The following is a 19,859-nucleotide window of genomic DNA, read 5'->3' as shown; positions in this document are numbered from 1 at the left end:
CAGGCCGTGATCTTCAGCTCTCTCTGGATCGGTTCGCAGCCGAGTGTGAAGCGGCTGGGATGAGAATCAGCACCTCCAAATCCGAGACCATGGTCCTCAGCCGGAAAAGGGTGGAGTGCCCTCTCAGGGTTGGTAGCGAGATCCTGCCCCAAGTGGAGGAGTTCAAGTATCTCGGGGTCTTGTTCACGAGTGAGGGAAGAATGGAGCGTGAGATCGACAGGCGGATCGGTGCGGCATCCGCAGTAATGCGGGCGCTGCATCGGTCTGTCGTGGTGAAAAAGGAGCTGAGCCGCAAGGCGAAGCTCTCAATTTACCAGTCGATCTATGTTCCTACCCTCACCTATAGTCATGAACTATGGGTAGTGACCGAAAGAACGAGATCGCGAATACAAGCGGCTGAAATGAGTTTCCTCCGCAGGGTGTCTGGGCTTTCCCTTAAAGATAGGGTGAGAAGCTCAGTCATCCGGGAGGGGCTCAGAGTAGAGCCGCTGCTCCTCCGCATCGAGAGGAGTCAAATGAGGTGGCTCGGGCATCTGATCAGGATACCTCCTGGACGCCTCCCTGGTGAGGTGTTCCGGGCACGTCCAACCGGGAGGAGGCCCCGGGGAAGACCCAGGACACGCTGGAGGGACTATGTCTCTCGACTGGCCTGGGAACGCCTTGGGATTCTCCCGGAAGAGCTAGAAGAAGTGGCCGGGGAGAGGGAAGTCTGGGCATCTCTGCTCAAGCTGCTGCCCCCGCGACCCGACCTCGGATAAGCGGGAGACAATGGATGGATGGATGGTTACAAAGCATGTCAAGTCCTGACAAATCCTAACATTGCCCACTAGACAGGGAAACCATCAAACTCAGCTAGCGACAAGGGAAAACAGCAAACACAGAATCTTTATAATTAAAAAGATTTATTCTTCATCAAAATGCTCTGAACAAAAAGCAAACTCAGCGGAAAACAAAAGACAAAGAAGAATTGACTGAAGTCCAAATCACAAATTCAAATAACTGAAAGTGCAAAGCACAGAGGTCAGAAATCCAGAAAATTCAGAATAGGCGCAGAAAATCAGAAAACCAAGAAACTCACCACTCGTAAGTGTATTCAAATGAACCACAAGGGATTGTGGGTTGTCCCTTCTTTTATAGGGCTGAGTGCCGTCTCTTGTTGTTTTGGGCCTGTTGAGGAAACACTCACAAAACACAAGGAACATAACACAGGCATAGGGAATACAGAAAATTATAAAGAAAGGTAACATAACATAAATTAAAGACTCAAAAATGAACAACAAAGACTTAAAACAAGAATTCAAACCCAGCTAGAGAAGTACTGGCTGATATACAATCCACTGATAAGAACGAGGTCCCATGGATTATTGTGAGCACCTAAACTTGGAGACGTTAACGTGAGAACGCAAAACAGAAATCAATGGAACTAAAATCAAACATGTAACGGCCTGATTTTGGACTGATTTTACCTCTAACTATTACACAATATGGTGAGAAGTTAAGCAAAATGACTCCTTTTATTGGCTAACTAGAAAGATTACAATATGCCAGCTTTTGAGGCAACTCAGGTCCGTTCTTCAGGCGAGATGTCATTGATTACATACACACATTGATTACAACTTGACTGAAGAAGGGGCCTGAGTTGTCTCAAAAGTTGGCATATTGTAATCTTTCTAGTTAGCCAATAAAAGATGTCATTTTGCTTAACTTCTCACCACATCCATAGTGGCTGACATGGTACAACACCCTAGTACTACAGACTGTTACACAATCAAAGATAATCTTTTACTTGAAATTATCCACCGAGGGATACTGGATTTCAGGGTACATCCATATTTAACTTGGAGGTAACTGAACTGACCACCAGATTCACCAATGGAGTCAGGAAACCTGACCAGTCAGAAAGTGTGGAGCACCAAGGCGCTGCTGAAACCAATGATTATATAATAGCCCAGCCATGGCCGAGAGCTCTGACAGTCTTTATGTGAAGAACAAAAGAAACTAAAATCCACAACATAAAACACCAGTGAATGGTTAAGCATTTCTGATTAAAGATAATTAAATAAAACTTTATCAGTTATATGACTCCCCAGTTTGACAGACTCAGAGGTGTTCTTATTATAAGGATGGACCTTAGAAAGGAAGCAATGCTTTTATTCAACTATTCATCTTTTATTGCCTGAAAAAGTTGTTTTCCATTGTTTTTGATAAACAGTAAAAAAAGAGCTGCTATTTTATGTGCGACTGAAGTCGGAGCAGGTCAGTCCATTAGGTAACATAGACAGCCATCTGAAGGGTGCCATCTATAAAGTTTAAGAGCGTGTGCTCCTCATAATAACAAGAAGCTGGTCCTTGAATTCAGATGGTACTGAGTGAGCGATGTGACCTGCTGGGCGCCATTCATGAATGTAAAGGTGTGCACAGTCTGTACAACAAGGGGTATGTGCTCCTTAAAGTCCACAATATGTACAGAAGGGGGCACTGTTTGTGCTACTGAAGGGGTGTATGTCTCAGATACCAAGGGGACTCCTCCACAAGTCTTCTGAGTCTAATAATATCAAGTACCCGCTATGGACAACGAGAGGCCATGTCTGTCCACTCCACCTAGGGCTCCAAATGGGCTTCGACTGGCACTGACTGAACTGCATTTTCAGGTCACAATTTAATGTGAATATGTTTGACTTGTTATATCATTTTTATGAGCTAGGCTAGTTATCAACTCCTGACAGAATTCAAAAAGTATTCATGAAGTATTCTGAATAACTCACACATTTGAAGTATTCAATAAGAATACAAAACTTGAAGTAATTGAATATGTATTTTTAGTATCTAAATACTCTTTTAGTGTATTCTGCCCAACACTGGTCATCGTCTTCTTGCTTTCTAATTAAAGATGTCAGAGCACACATCTCTGTATCCCAGTGTTGGATCAAAGCTGTTAGTGTTGATTCAGGGAAGCTTTGTTTGTATCTGAGAATATTTGCTTGTATTTTCTCCAAGTTCTTCTTCTGCCCTGTTTGGTGTCCTCCATATCCTGGTAAATATTAAAGATGCTCCTAAAATATTTTTTAGTGAACTCCAACAACTTCCAACAAGGTCTTCATATCAAAGATGAGAACGTGTGCTGAAGTGGAGAGGCACTCATGCAGGTGGCATCTGAAATGTCTGACAATAGAAACTGAGGCACATTTCAGAACTGTCAACCTTCAGACAAAACTACAGAACAACTTCTAAAAGCAAACTGCTTGAACATGGAAAAGGCATTATATAGATAAAATGTATTATTATTATTATTATTATTATTATTATTATTATTATTATTATTATTATTATTATTATTATTATTATGCCTAATAAAGGCTGCATTTGAATTGCTGCAAGGCAGTGGAGGACACCAGCGAGTCAGAATGTGACCACAGGACACACTGAGCTTTAACTGAATGGAAACCTCATAGTTAATAAAAAACCTAAAATAATATCAGCACTGAAACTGAACGAGTGTAAAAGATGACAACTGCTTACATGTCCTCCCAGGTGGTGCAGTGGTAGTGCTGCTGCTTTGCAGTAAGGAGACTGTGGAAGATTGTGGGTTCTCTTCCCGGTTCCTCCCTGTGTGGATAGCGCTTTGAGTACTGAGAAAAGCGCTATATAAATGTAATGAATTATTATTATTTATTATTATTATGTTCTCACACATCCTCAGTGTTACCAATGAAGTTCTCCAGTTTTAGTGACAGTCCACCTCCCAATTCTAAGCTGTACCTGCTAACAAACTCCTGCCGCCTTTAGACGTCATAAAGAGCTTCATTCTGTGGATTCTGATTTTCTAGGAAGTGTTAAGTTTGATTTCACTGCTTATGAGTTCACAGCATAGACGTGAGCCCCGTCAAATCAAACCCAACGCTTATTGAGATGTTGTTCACCAGCAGGAGGTGAGATTCTCTTTTCTACAACTTTATTTGTTTTTTTGTAGCATTTCGTGAATACATTTTGTTCTTCCAGTTTTGAGAAGAAGACAACTGAAGATATCTTGTTGGCTTTGGATTTAATCAAATTATTACAGACTGTAACTTCTACATTTTTTTCCTTATTCCCTTTGTTTCTAATTTGCACCACTTGAGGAGGTCAGCAATGTGTTTTATTCTGTAAATAAATCAAGTGCATGCCCTGATTCCATTTTGATTTCTTCTGCCCTCTTCTCCTTACTTGGGCTGATGTGATCCTCATACCACAAGTCTGCTTCTAATCTGAACAAAGGGTGATAAGTGTGTGCCCTGCTTTGTTAAACAAGCTAAAAAAGATCATAAAAGCATGGAATTCTCATGAGATCTGATAAAAGCTGAGGGTCTTATTGTCAGATCACAGGCCATTTTATTTTAATGTGGTTCTGTCACTTTAAGACTCAGGCGTTTCCGTGTTGGCAAGCTGCCGTTTAAAAACGAAAGAGAAATTAGAGGAGGAACACTTTATACTACTCCTTTTATTTTATTCCACGCCATCTTCTCCTTCTACAGACTTATAAGACATTAAGAACATGAAAGACTGACACATTGGGCATGAAGTTCACAGACCCCTGATGAAGGACAAATCCTCGTGATGTATGAGCTCTAAATGGGGAAAGTGGAGAGAAAACAAAGTGAAAGCAGTAAGTGGAGACATTATGGACGTTTATTACATTGCTGTTAGAAATGAATCCTTAGGTTGTGAGTGATAAGAATTTTAATTTTGAGGCTCACTCAGTAACGTGTAACTGGCTTATGCTACACAAGTTTACATTGAGGTCGTGCAGATTAAGTGTGTGTTTAGTGAAGGAGCCATGAGCAGAGCAGAAGGTCTTTGTATAAAATCAGGGTGCTGTCATGAACTAGCTTGTCCACCCTGAGTTTTCACCAGTAAAAGAATCTTGAGTCAAGACCACCACAACAAACATTAATGAACATTATGAACATTGATCAGGATTTTACAGATGTAGGTTAGCCTCAGCTCCTTCACCACAGGCTCCTTCAGCTCCTTCAATTCAAAAGCAAAAGAACTGATCGTCTCCAGCATATTGTCACTACTAGAAATGATTCAGAACTTATTATGAGATATGACTGTGCTGTATGGTGATAATCATGAATGGGGAAACAGGAGTGCAGACAGTTTACGGTGTCATCAAGGTGTGTTAGGATGAAAGTAGAAATAAGAAGGGAACAACTGGGCTGTCAGGCTCTCCTTGTTGGTTTGATTACTGGATCTTCAAACACAACTGAGAGTCTTGTGTTTCATGAAATGGTGGGCGGTGAAGACACATCAGGAGTACATGTGTGAGAAAGCTAGAAATTAATGAATTGGTTAATGAAGTCCTGTACCTAAGTTTAGTATCAAATGGCATTGCTAACATAATAAACATGAACATCATATACAGCATAGCAGCCAGTGTAAAATGAACAACAATATTACATTCAATCAACAAAGATATGAACGCGTTTACTGGAGGTCTCATCTCTGTGATCTGCAAAAGACTCAACTGAATTGGTGGAAAAATGAATGTTAAATAAGAAAGAGAAAGCACTAAGAGAGAGAACCAGTTGTGCCAGTCTGATGAGGCTGTGATCTGACGCTGTAGATGTCGAGTGTTGAAGGCCTGTCTGAGTTCCAAGAGGCGTTTAAAAGATCCAGGATTGTCACTTCTGGGCAAACTGCAATGTCTGTGACTCTTCATGAATAAAATGGCAACCAACCCACGGTAGACCTTTATAGTTAATAAACTGTTACCTGAATTTAGTCCATCAATTTTGCATTTTCAAAGGTTTAGTTATTGTCCATACTGTTTTTCTCAATGATTTCATTTTTATATAAAGATTTTGTATCATTTTTTGGGATGATTACCACCATGTTGTGTTGACAGCAGATTTTCGTTGTCCATTCTATGACTACTGGTGACATGTCACTCGATGTCACAATTCTTCTGGTATAAAATAATGTTGTCCAGCTTGTAAATTATACTTATATAGAGCAAAGGAATACCTTTCACAAATACCTTTTTATACCGTAGAGCTGAAGTGGACACCATTTGTTTTTTAGGCTTCTGAACTTTTTTCCATTTCACCTCACATTTTGTCTTTCCCCTTTTTCTGTTCTGCTGGCCTCAGTTCTTTATTTAGGAAATGTCCTCCTACATTCATAACGGCTTTGCTGTCCTCTTTCATCTCCTGGTCATCTCTCTAAAGTGAATCTCATACTTTCTAGGACTCACCAGTCCATAACAATAACGACAGAAGAAGAGAACAAATTCCAGTTGGTGACCACTGGGTGGGCCAGTCTGATGCTGTTGTGTTTTGGGGGGCTACGATAAGGCAAAGGTGGATGTGACAGACCACAGCTGTGCCACCGATGTCTGCCAGTTTGATGACAGAGTGTCATTCCTGTGCCATTGTGGTAGAAATGATTAAAACCAAACTAGATAAGTGAGCTCACTGGGATGAGAGACTGCGCTTATCGTAAAGATCAATGAGGTAATAAATAGAAATAATAAAATAAAAGAGCTGAGAGTCGAGTGGAAAAGCTTCATGTCCACCAAAGTGCACAGGCAGTAAATCAAACTAAGAATGTCAGTTAATGCCCTTTGGGTTATTAACACGTAAACACAAATGATATAAATGGTGGTCTCTGCTCCTGTCATGTGAAGTGTAGATGACGCAGTTTGATCTGTCAGTTGTTTTACACACCAGTCTGTCAGAGGAGCTGACTTCACAGGTACAATGAGCTCTTCTTTGTGTTTCAGCCATGAACCTTCAGATGCGATGGACTCTTCTTATCTTATTGTTTCTACACAACACAGATATCTCCTGGGCAGGTATGGATGGCTGGATATATTTTGTTAATTTTTAGGTGTGTTAAATGTTTCATACTATTTATTTACACATTTCTCTTCATAGTAAAGTTCAGCAGAAGCATTTGTCTTTACAAAGAATATTTATTTATTTGTAAGCTTTTTTGTCAAAAAAAAGTAAGAGAAAGAATTTAATTGTTTTTTGTTTTATGGCTTGCAATAGTTTAAACCTATAAAAATAATTTAAGGACAGTTTATTCTACAAGAAGTCAGAATGATGAAATGATAATGAAGCGTTTATCAGTTGGCTAACATGGTTTTCATGAACTTTTGTCATTTCTTCTAATTTACAAATCACATCCTGGTCCTCACTCCACTCTTGTGGTTTCCTTTCCAGACAGCTTCATCGTTGTCGGTCCTTCTAAGCCCGTCGTCACTTATGTCGGTGAAGATGTGGTCCTGCCAGCCTCCCTGTCACCAGCTCTTAATGCTAAGGCCTTTGAAGTGAGGTGGTTTACAACGGACATCGGGTCACCAGAGCTGTTATACGTCAATTACAATATCAGGCTACAGAGTGACACAAGAAGAACTCTGAGCATAGACAACCTCAAGAATGGCAACGTGTCTCTAATAATCAGAAATGTCCATGTTTCTGATGATCATCTCTACAGATGTAATGTGTACTCTGGACAAAGAGAAGAGGAGACTCAGGTCTCACTCACTGTTGAAGGTCAGTGTGCATTTGGGATTTACAATTTTTCTTTCTAGTTGTATTATGGGATGGCACAATGACTCAGTGGCTAGATCTACTGCCTGATGAAGTCCATGTCCACTTCCCATGAACACTTGCTGTCAGTGTAGAGTTTGCACTTCTACCTCCTCGTCATGTTTGACTTTTTTTCTGAGTTTTATCATTTTCCTTTCAAATAGAAAGACATAAGAATTGGGTTACGTGGTGATGTTAAAGTCGGCCAATATGAGTGACCGGGTCCCATGATGAGATAAGGAAGATAATAATAATAATGAAACAATTTATTTATGTAGTACAATCCTCCTTATCAAAGCTCTTCACAGAAAGAACAACTGGGAATATATGACAATGGAAACAAACACTAAATAAAGACAAATACAGAATATACAAAGAACTGAAGTAAAATAAAAGTTGACAAACCAGAATAAAATACAAAAATACCAACAGAAAATGAGAAAACCTGGAATCAGTGACATTATGTGATAGAAATCAACATCATCTCAGGGTGGTCCTGCAACCCTGAAACTCTATAAAGGAGATAAGGTGTATAACTAGATATGCTAAAACATAACAGGTAAGTAATACACAGAGCAAGATTATAAACATAACATAGATAAGAACAAAAACAATGAAATATACACAATTATAATATTTAAAAAATCACCAAAGATCACAGATGGTTAAACTACACCTAAAGTGGGTTAAGACCCCAGCTAAAACTTGACACTGGATGCCATCAGGTGGGACATCAAGTGGGACAGCAGGTCACCTGAGAAGCATGGAAAGCTCCTGCCTCTCAGCACAGACAGCATGCCAAGGAATTGGAATCCAGAGATCAAATGTGCTGCTCCTCTGGTTTGTAGGACTGTTGAGGTGAGAAACTCCTCAGGTCCAGGCCAGTAATATTTCAATAGTTGGTCTCGTTATTTATGAGTGTGAAGACATTCAAAGAAATGTTCTCAAAGTCTCAACACCTGCCAACTTACCTCAGTTGGTCCCAAGCATTTTTAAACTGACGCTCTGCCAAGTTTCATTAAATATAAGCAATAAATTAAATGATCAGAAACAAGTCGAACAAAATAAAATCAAAGTCTACACTCCAAACAAAAACAACCAAATTCCTTTATTTCAGCAGTTCATTCATAACCGTATGCCATGTCAGCTGATGTTAAAGTGTTTCTTCTTCTCTTCACTGATCTTCCACTCTTTTGTGTTTCATTAGTTTTAGGTGCTCAGCCCTCCATTACCATGAGCTCCACTGAAGGTCAGAAGACCCGACTGGAGTGCAGCGCTGAGAAGTGGAACCCCCAACCAGAAGTCACCTGGAGGGACATGAATGGGGCAGACGTGACGTCACAGTCCACAATAAAATCAGAGCGGGACTCCGAGGGTCTTCTGAGAGTGAGCAGCATCCTCCTGGTGAAGGAGGAGTACAATGTGTTCAGCTGTCTGATGAGAAGTAAAGCACCAAAGCCAGACTGGCACTCCGGACTTGGCATCTACAGTACGTCATTAATAGTGTGGCACTAGCAGCAGCGCCACTTTATTTTTACACAGAATGTGGCACTAAAGCACATATTTGTAGATCAGCTTAAAAAGCTAGGCTCCCATTTACTAATTACCTGGAAAATCAATATAGTAACTAATTTTGTGTTAAACGTTGTGCCATATGCACATTAAAATAAAGATCCATAAGTGGAAATGAAATATAAATAAGAGTTGGAACTTTGAAATACAGGAATTCACATCACCACACACACACACGTGAACAAATCTACAATGTCAGGTACAGTTGGCTAGCAGTGCGACTTTGAAACAAGGCCATCGTGAAAATAGAAAAATAGAAAATTCAGTTGTGACTCAGTCTAGGAGTGGACCCCCATATATATCTGTGTCACGTGATTCAAAGAAATGAAAAGTAAACGTGTAGATTAAAAAACGTAGGAGACAAACACTGGAGGAGAACGACATTGAGTGGACATTAATGGAGGTGACATACTGGATAATTTATGATGGATAATGAGAGGGCTGATGGACACGCTGATGACTTTGGTTTGAAGGTGTGTTTGGTCCCAGGCTCCAGCTACAGGACCACATCATCTGTGGTGTATATGCAGGGTCTCATAATGCTCCCCTTAGCATGAAGGAGTCCCACTTGATAGATTCTTCTGTGTTTTCCTCACCTGAACCTCATTCCTGTCTCACAGACTCACACGTCTTCCCCTCATTTTGCAGGTTTCTCCCCAGGGGTCTCTGGCTGGTTGGTGGCTTTCTGTGTCTTGTTGGTTCTTTGTTTAGCGGTGACTCCTCTGCTGGTCATTCAATGGAGAAGAATGAGAGGTGAGGACAGAAGATCTCACATTGACATCAGAACAGACAGACTGCTCAGTAAATGGTAAAGTCATTCATAAATAATTCATCTTTATATTCTTTATTATCTTCCATAGAAACAAACACCAGATATGATTCAATAGGTGAGTACAATTCTAAATTTGCTGTTCTCTAATTTAGTCTCGACTTGTGCTGATTTACCTCTTTCTACTTGGCCACTGCTCATCTGTCTCCTGTGATGGTGAGTTGGCTCCTCAGGGGTCTTCAGAGTCCATGCATATCTGAGCAGTTCAATTAGTGAAGGCCTTGGTGTGACTAAATAAACGTGAACTGGTCAGGAAATTCTCAGACAGGAGATCAGGCCGGCCAGCCTGAATGTGAAGAGGAGACGATTTGAAAATGGTCAGCATTGAGCCAATGTGGCCCACCACGTTCACTGAAGTCTTCTTTGTCCCCTTTGTGTTGGTGCTTCCTGTGTGAATGAAGGAGAAACACAAAATAAACAAGAAAAAATAAACAGGTTTTATTTATTTGAAGGTTTTAATCTAAAATTAATTCACTCATCTATTTTTAGAACCCAGTTTTAAAGTAGCAGAGAGCAGAAACACGACAGTAGCCATCAATTTGTGATGTGCCAGTCTGTGTCTTACACACTCACACACACACACTAACATACTTAACTTATTTAGTATCTTTAGCATAAACAGTGGAAAAAATGCAGACATTGGAGAAGCATGCAGGTTCAACACAATGACTCGTGTGGGCAGCAGCACCAACCTCTGTGCCACCATGTTCAGTTGTATCTGATCTTCATGCTGACTAAGAAAGGTGCAAGGTTTGTAGCCAACAAAAAGTCTTCACTAGTGTTCCTTTAGGGGGCGATATAGCTCCCTAGTTGGAATAAGTTCTTTTGTAATTGCGGCGTTTTAAGTAACCGTAAACTATATAGATATGATATTAAAAGGCGATATCCCTCCCATAGTGATACGGCGGTAAAAATCACATAAGAGAAAATAACTTAGCTTTCTTTACTGACAATTTACGCAGCATTACAGATGGGAAGCCTATGGCAAAGACAATACCAAGGTGGGATCTTGATGTATACAGTCTGCCATCTTTCGTCGCTGCGCTGGAAGGCTTTTCAGGACAAATGACGATATCACCCATCCGTCTGTCGGCTTCAAAGTATTTAGCTGCTGTCCAAGTCTTTATGTACTGTCTTCTCCACATGTAGGCCCTCACCTCGGCAAATAGTCCATTTCCAAACAAGGAAAGAAGATTTTGTGCTGACAGAGGACAGATGTATACTATTCTGTCTTTAGGCTGACTGTACATTCCTCCAGCTGTCTTTGTCTATCTTGTCCTATTCTTGGCCCGGCAATTCTAAATGCTGAGCCCCTTTGTACTAAATCTGGCTCAGCTATGGCATGTTCAAAGAAAAGAAAAACAGATTTAAAATGTCTGCACAGAGACAGTGACATTAAACTTAATATTATAACAAACTTATTATAACAACTAGTAAAAACATCACTCATCGAAAATAGTAGACATATTGCTATATATATTGTGGCCACTAGGGTGCACCCCAGTGAACAGCACATACTAATCATGTCAAACACCAATCCAGGATAACAGATCATTGTTTTATTACATGACAACACATAAATAGGCTTACTTCTAACAACACACCAAGTAAATGCTTTGTCGTCTCCTTCTGCTCCTCCTCAGTGAGTGTCATTGTCTTCCTCCCAACTCTGACTCCTTAAGTGAAGGGAGACGTTTCTTCCGGTGCCATGACATTGCATTCTGGAAGCACTTCTGGTCCATATGGAAGTTGCATGTAAATTCTTTTCTGACTGTGCCCTCTGGTGACACCCATAGACCCTGACAGGGTTGTCCATCTGAACTACCAGTACCAGGCAACCTCACGAGTATTAAATCAGAGACCAAGCTAGTAGAACACTGCCATCTCTCATATTGGGGGCTATATTGCCCTTTGCACTGTATTTCACCAGACTGTCCATTAACTTTGCACTCTGTAGGAGATAAGAGCTGGAAGTCATCCTGTCAGGGTTGTGCCTCCATCCATATGGTCCTTCCATTTTGGCCTCCCAGCCAGGCAAGGGATCAGCCTACATTTAAATTGGGACATCACTCCATCTCTTATGACATTATGACATGATATATACTGTAAATATTTATCTGATTTGTGCTTGTTTTCAGCTGCAGACACACATAGAGAGACTGGTGTTGTCAGTCCTACTTCTCTTCTCAAATGTTCAATTTGTTCTTCTCTTTTTGTCTACAGTTGGATTCCTTCCTATATGGTTTCTGCACAAGGAAATTGGTAAGAAAAAGATTTCTTTCTTTTTGTATTAAAGTACAAAATACAAACTGTGAAATATTTAAATGGTGTGAGAAAGTTTAGAAAGCAAATTCAAGGGATACGATAAGGACGTGAAGATCTGGTGCCAGAAATGACACATCCAAGCCGAGCGGTTTAACTAAGAGGGCACATGAAGTCTATGGATTCTTTTCCTTATAATATTATTATGAAAATGTTTTGTCTTTTACTCCATATCTGAAACTGGATTCATATTTTATAATAAGTGTTTTAACTTTCTTAGCCTGCACCCGCACTGCCCCCCTCTCACCCTGAGGTGCCCACTGTGCTGTCCTCTCGTGTCTTATGTATTCCCACTCAGTAAGGTGCCATGTATTTTCTTCTTCTTTGATGTTTTGTGTCCTGCTCTTCTTATCGTTGGTCCATCTATCAGATTAATTCAGTTTGAGGGTCCTGGGGCTCAGACCCTACCTCAGTAGTACTGGACACAACACAAGAGTCCTCCTTATCCTTTGTTTGCTGTTGTTTTTATTCTAAAGCTCCGTTTGTTCCACTCAGTCTGATTATTAAACATTTGGATTTCTGTCCTCACATTTGGATTCACCACATTGGTGGTTTTAACTGTAAACCCCTAAGAGTGAACAGGACCCCGTGAAGTGGGCATCACATGTCACCTGATAGAGGTTCAGTCCTCCACTGTCACTCTGGTCTCTCAGTTCACACAGCAGTTTGTTTCTGGTCTCTGACACTCAGACAGTTGTCACCGAGGAGCCATTTGAACTGACAATGAAGAAGACAAATAGCAAGGCCATAAGTAGGAGACAAACTGGTGAAGACGAGGGTCTTCTGGCACATGTCTTATTGTATTACAGTCACACTGATTGACACCTGCAGTGTTCATTTCTGTGGTCACCAGAACACGGTCAGAAGTCTCACTGCTAGGACCTCCACTCCTAACACACATCAATAATTCTGTTCCTTCTTCATCAGACGTCACGCAGATTCAAAGCCAAAGGCCAGTAGGCTGTTAATTCTGCAAATCCATTTTCAGTCTGTGCTTGGCACTCCAGCTATTGTCATGTCCATTGTTCTGCTGTCTATTATAAGGGGTCTTTATGAAGGACATTTGAGATGTAAAGATATTTTAAGACGTCAGAAGAGGAAAATGAAAGTAAATGAAAGTTGTGAGTGAGAACTGAAGAGATGATGTTTTAAGTTGACCCACCTGATTATTCACTCAGTAACGCAGCTCTCTTCTTCTGCAGAAAAGTCACAACGCGTCACGAATGCAGGTACAATATTTGAACTGGGGGTCTCTGGGGGTCTCTCAAGTCTCACTCTTTATTGGACTCATTAAGTTTATTTCTTTATTTATTATTTTACAGAATGGAGGAGAATATGCAGCTCAGCAGGTACGGTTGATAAGCCAGTCATGACCTTAGGATGAAATTCTCATTTTCTGTGTCTTAGTCTTTGTGTCTTCATGTTAAACGTGTCACCTTCATGACCATGAGAAGCAGCACCTTGTGAGCTCTGTGACTGTCCCCCAGGTCTGAGTTAATGGCTGAGGTCCCTCTGTGTGGGTGACATGGTGACACAATGGTAGTGCTGCTGTCTCACAGTAAGGACACTGGGGTTCACATCCTGGGGGCTCCTTGTGTGGAGTTTGCATGTTGTGCCTGTGACTGTGTGGGTCTCCTCCGTGTGCTCCAAAGACATGCAGGTTAGGTGGTCCGGTGACGCTCAGTTAGCCCTGATGTGTGTCTGAGTGTTTGCCCGCTGATGGACTGGCGTCCCGTCCATGGGTTGTTCCTGCCTTGCCCTGATGCCTGCTGTGCCCCTCGACTCTGCCCTGGATAAGCAGGTTATGACAATGGATGGCTGCTTGTTCTGTGTGTTTAAAGGCAGATGAGCTGCTAGTTAAGGAACAGGAAGACCTCAGCCTCTACTGCCCCCTGGTGGTCTCTTTGAATATCGCTAGTTATCTTATTCCTATGAAGTTCCCTAAACAATCCTCTGTCATTAATAGTTGGATTCTCCTTGGCAGGCGGACATTACTTTATTTTGTGTTCCAAGAACATCAGACAAGTCAGTAAAGACAGAACTAAAGAGCGGACCTTCCTCCTGCAGACAGAACTCCTCAGATGTCTTCCTCGGTACAAAGGACACTCGTTTGTCTTGTAGACTTTATTCTCAGAAGGTCATTTTGATTCGGTGGTCTCGTACCGATTAGCACTGCGTGTCATTGTCACTAATCCTGCTACTTAAAGACTCCATGATGTCCCTTCTGTCACTTAGGACCCTCTTGTGTTTCAGTGCAGACCCTTTCTCAGGCCCACCATGAATTTGCTACATTTCCAGAATGTCGATGTTGAAGTATTTGTGAGATGACAACACTGAGGACACACTTGAGGTTTTCACTCACAACGTTTGCACTTTTTAAAGTAAACTGAGTGCTGCTGAGTCCTCATAGGGCCCGCTGTCCATTCTCAGCCCCCTCAGTGTCCAGTCCTGTCCCCTCTGTAGTGCCAGTTTGTGTTTTGTCCTGCTGTCCTGTCCTTTGTTGTCACCTTGTATGTCCTCTCGGCCCCCCTCTCCTTATTAAAGCCCCCCTCACCTGTACTGACCGGTCACATGGTGTCCCTGCTGACTGATGACTTGTGACACTTGTGTATTTGAGTTCATCCTCATCACTGACAGGCGGCCATCTTGTGTTGTTAGATTCAGTGTCATAAATTCAGTGCCCCCCCATTGTCACTTCTGACAAGGAACTGAGAAACATAAAATGGGGGGTCTGCTAAATAAAAGGCCACAAACGCAGTGTAAGGACAAGAAAAGTGACAGAATGACCGACAGAGCAGAGCAGAGCAGCACAAAATGAATCAAAGTGGACAGGAATGACAGGAACAGGAGGACAACAGGCCAGGGGGGACATGAGACCCTCGGGTTAGTGACGACAAGTCTGAGAGCTGCTGGTGAGTCTGTGAACGAGTGCCAGGCCTCACTGGTGGTCTTCTTGTTTGTGTCTTTAACAAATCCTCGCTGTGTGATTCGTCTTTTATTAAAATGTCACCGTTCTTGTGCTGTTGAGGTCACAGTGTGGTGATCAGGCTCTTTAGGGTTAAATGAAGATAAAATGGCAGACAGGCGAGTGGAGGAGGTCAGAGGTGAGACTACACAGGGGGGCCGAGCAGTGACACAAAGAGACACACGAGGGGCTTGGTGGGCTTTGGTTTGTAGAAATAAAAACTCAAAGGTGAGAAGTGAACACGAGCTGTTTGACGTCTTTGTCTTTTTAATGTTCAGGTCCTTCAAGGAGTGTAAATGTGTTGTTGTCTTCCTCAAGTCCCCTGATTTCCTGACGTCTTCCTCTTTTCTTCTTTCTTCTGCTCAGCTGATGTCACTTTTGACCCTGAGACTGCACATCCATATCTCATTGTGTCTGAAGACGGGAAAGAAGTGAGAGACACAGACACACGACAGCGAGTGACGGACAATCCAAAGAGGTTTGACTACTGTGGTATTGTCCTGGCCAGAGAAGGATTCACGTCAGGGAGACACTACTGGGAGGTGGAGGTCGGGGGGAAGACTGAGTGGGATTTAGGAGTCGCCAGAGAGTCGGTCATCAGGAAGGGGAAGATTACACTGAGCCCATATAATGGATACTGGACTGTGTGGCTGAGGAATGAGAACGAGTACGCGGCTCTCATTGGCCATCCTCTCCCCCTCCCCCTGAGAGTGAAGCTCCAGACAGTGGGGGTCTTTCTGGACTATGATGAAGGTCAGGTCTCCTTTTACAATGCCCAGTCCCGCTCTCACCTGTACACCTTCACAGACTCCTTCACTGAGCCCCTCTATCCGTATTTCTGTCCTTGTCTTAATGACGGTGGTAAAAACGCGGCCCCTCTGGTCATCTGCCCCCTGCGCACACACTGACCCCTCAGTATTAATGTCGTCTGTCCATCTCTGTGTCAGGTCAGAGCAGCACAAAGCCGATGGAGACTTTCTTTAACATCAGACCACCAAACTCAAAGCCCCCCTGAGGTGTCCTGCTGTTTGCTGCTCGTCTGATTTTCATTTTCAGGATTTCTGTGTTTAATGAGACATCAGGACTGAACACTTGGGATTTTTAAATGGCGTCGGATCAAAGCGTCGGCTCCATAATCAAATGTGAATCTTTATAATTTGATCTGAGGGTCTGAGAATGAACAGAAATCCTGAGTGTGCGTCTTTAATTTGACATTCAAAGAGGAATTCAACAAAGATGGTTGTGTTCTCCCCAGCACTGGATTGGTTTTCTTCAGTCTTTGTGTGACGTCACTTGCTGGTGGTCAGTCCTGATGACCCTGAGGTGCCCACTTTGTGACATTAAAAGACCGAGAGGATGTGAAGAATGTGATCTGAGCCGAAGAAATCCGAGACCCTGAATATCGAGACCACCGTCCATTTTGTAACTCACTTATCTAATTCAGGGTCACAGGGGGCTGTCAATGTGGGGGGGCAACACGGATAAGAACCAACCTACGACACCAGAGCTGAAGGCCGGACCACCAATCACTGTGCTACTACGAGACCACCAGTCAGACAAACATGAGTTCCTATCTAGCGTTATATACGTCTATTGTTAAACGTGGACTGAAATACACAACACTGTAAGTCTGTGAGAAGTTCATCAACACTGAGATGAGTTTGTGATGAAATGAAATAAAACAGAAATGAAAATAAAGAAAGGCAGGAATTACAAAAATAAATCATCGACATCAGTGAGGTGTCCTCTGTAATAAAATGGCTTCTCGTGAACTTCTCTGAGGGTCCACCTCACAGTCCTGAAACTCGATGTCATTTCAGTGACACACACAGGTGGTCTGCTGCAGTGCTGGAGTCGGAGTGTGTTACAGAAATGACAAGAATAAGTTTAATTCATGAACAGAGTGCTAGACGTGATGAAAAGAACCGAAGAAACAGAATTAAAAAATGGACGACTTCACAGAAATCAAAATTCAGAATTGTGTGTGAATGGCACCCTCTTGTGGCCATTAAGTGTAATTAAAATAATTAAAAATGGACCAAGCAAAAATGACACCTTTTATTGGCTAACTAAAAAGATTACAATATGCAAGCTTTCGAGGCAACTCAGTCCCCATCTCGCCTGAAGAAGGGTCCTGAGTTTCCTCGAAAGCTTGCATATTGTAATCTTTTTAGTTAGCCAGTAAAAGGTATCATTTTGCTTGGCTTTTCTCTACATTCATAATGGCTAACACAGTACAACACCCTAGTACTTACAAATGGACCCAAATTCATTAATCCTGTCCTCATCTGAATCAGTTTATTTATTGTGCATTTGAGTGTGAAGGCTTATGTGAGACTCAGAAATGTCACTTTGTCTGTAATTTATAAATGAACTCAAATAGAGTCAGGCACAGAGCTGCAAGTGTGTTTGTCTGGTGTTACCAGTTACAAGGGCATGTGCAACTGGGAGAACTGGGAGAAAAGTCATGTGACACCAGGAGAATACACCAACTCCACAGAGACGCTGAGCATGATGGGATTTCAAGTCTGGAGCTGTGAGGCACTGGGCCACTTGGGGGCTTAATAATAATAATAGTAATAATAATAATAATAAAGTTAAACTTGTTGAACAGAAGCCTCTGCAAATACACGTTGGCCTGCAGCATGAAAGTTGACGTCACTGATGGAGATTTGCTGAGTGACTTTGTAGATAAACTCGTGTCATCAGCGTGATCTTCATGCTCTTCCTCTCACTAATCACACTCACTGCTCTCGTCTGCACACAACACCACACACATGTCGTTGGTCTCACTGTTTGTATCTTTGACTTTCTCACATGTTAATGAAACTCTAAACGTGATGTTTCATGTTTGTCAAGCAGACAAGTCAGAGTTTCCTGTAATCTGCACCCTTGTCAGTAAACCTGAACTTGAATGTTTGCTCATCTTCTCCTTTCTTGGAGGAATATTTTGAAAGAAGAAGCCGTCAGGTTCAACATGAATGAATAAAACCTTTGCTGTATGTTGAATTTTCACACCCAGATAGTGAAATACGTGACATAGAAAATGAAGAGCAGCAGAACAAAGTGTGACAGGTGAGGTGTGACTTTGAGGAAGGCCACCCAGATATCTCATTAGATGGAACTTCATGCACTTGTTTGTGTAGATGAAGAAAACTTGAAAAGTTATGTCAAGACTTAAGTTACTTGAGTTTTCAAGAAAAGTAATTTCAATGACGTGTGTCTGAGGAAATATTTTATGTTTATCTTTAAAGTATTAAAAGATCAGATTTATGTGACTTTCATGCCTGATAAACACAAAAGGAGAATTGTTGGATTTCAAATTCCACTGTTAATTCTGTTCATGTCCACACATTTCTTCATTTAAACATCAATCCCACTGATTTGTGTGGCTGTCTGTTTTTATGCTTTTCTTTATTTGTATTCTTAATATTAAAGACTCCATTCATCCCTAAATAGAATAATTATTGTGTTAAGTTGTCAGGGTGTAGACTCAGACTCCGTGTCCACAGACTACACATTTAACCCAACAATACAAAGCAGCTACCAAGACTAAAACTATCTATCTATCTATCTATCTATCTATCTATCTATCTATCTATCTATCTATCTATCTATCTATCTATCTATCTATCTATCTATCTATCTATCTATCTATCTATCTATCTATCTATCTATCTATCTATCTATCTATTATATAGTGCCCTCTCACATATCTATCTATCTATCTATCTATCTATCTATCTATCTATCTATCTATCTATCTATCTATCTATCTATCTATCTATCTATCTATCTATTATATAGTGCCCTCTCACATATCTATCTATCTATCTATCTATCTATCTATCTATCTATCTATCTATCTATCTATCTATCTATCTATCTATCTATCTATCTATCTATCTATCTATCTATCTATCTATTTTATAGTGCCCTCTCACATATCTATCTATCTATCTATCTATCTATCTATCTATCTATCTATCTATCTATCTATCTATCTATCTATCTATCTATCTATCTATCTATCTATCTATCTATCTATCTATCTATCTATTTTATAGTGCCCTCTCACATATCTATCTATCTATCTATCTATCTATCTATCTATCTATCTATCTATCTATCTATCTATCTATCTATCTATCTATTATATAGTGCCCTCTCACATATCTATCTATCTATCTATCTATCTATCTATCTATCTATCTATCTATCTATCTATCTATCTATCTATCTATCTATCTATCTATCTATCTATCTATCTATCTATCTATTATATAGTGCCCTCTCACATATCTATCTATCTATCTATCTATCTATCTATCTATCTATCTATCTATCTATCTATCTATCTATCTATCTATCTATCTCTATCTATCTATCTATCTATCTATCTATTATATAGTGCCCTCTCACATATCTATCTATCTATCTATCTATCTATCTATCTATCTATCTATCTATCTATCTATCTATCTATCTATCTATCTATCTATCTATCTATCTATCTATTTTATAGTGCCCTCTCACATATCTATCTATCTATCTATCTATCTATCTATCTATCTATCTATCTATCTATCTATCT

At 40.9% G+C, this 19,859-nt stretch overlaps 1 protein-coding gene and 1 long non-coding RNA gene across 33 annotated transcripts in view; one reads left to right on the top strand and one right to left on the bottom strand.

The window, feature by feature from the left end:
* LOC114645023 (butyrophilin subfamily 1 member A1-like) overlaps nucleotides 1-16,651 on the top strand; it is a 355,265-nt gene extending 338,614 nt beyond the window's left edge. For 14 of the 32 annotated variants that reach the window (XM_051926403.1, XM_051926404.1, XM_051926424.1 and 11 more), the window contains 4 exons: nucleotides 12,202-12,240; nucleotides 13,503-13,529; nucleotides 13,623-13,649; nucleotides 15,632-16,651. In XM_051926403.1, the coding sequence (XP_051782363.1) occupies nucleotides 12,202-12,240; nucleotides 13,503-13,529; nucleotides 13,623-13,649; nucleotides 15,632-16,173 (635 nt within the window). In that variant the 3' untranslated portion in view covers nucleotides 16,174-16,651. Of the gene's footprint in view, nucleotides 1-4,448; nucleotides 4,643-6,228; nucleotides 6,342-6,651; nucleotides 6,690-6,745; nucleotides 6,836-7,208; nucleotides 7,542-8,784; nucleotides 9,067-9,797; nucleotides 9,903-10,009; nucleotides 10,037-12,201; nucleotides 12,241-13,502; nucleotides 13,530-13,622; nucleotides 13,650-15,631 lie in introns of those variants that run through there. The other 18 variants (XM_051926415.1, XM_051926411.1, XM_051926402.1 and 15 more) reach the window with 16 other exon arrangements.
* The window catches only part of LOC127527483 (uncharacterized), a 1,026,648-nt gene extending 1,009,440 nt beyond the window's left edge, over nucleotides 1-17,208 (bottom strand). The window contains exon 1 of the long non-coding RNA XR_007934788.1: nucleotides 17,192-17,208. This is a non-coding gene — a long non-coding RNA (uncharacterized LOC127527483). The remainder of the gene's footprint in view (nucleotides 1-17,191) is intronic.
* Nucleotides 17,209-19,859: the final 2,651 nt, after the last annotated feature.

The sequence above is a fragment of the Erpetoichthys calabaricus genome, chromosome 4 (assembly GCF_900747795.2).
Source record: "Erpetoichthys calabaricus chromosome 4, fErpCal1.3, whole genome shotgun sequence".
NCBI classification, from domain to species: domain Eukaryota; kingdom Metazoa; phylum Chordata; class Cladistia; order Polypteriformes; family Polypteridae; genus Erpetoichthys; species Erpetoichthys calabaricus.
This window is presented reverse-complemented; position numbering and strand designations above follow the sequence as displayed.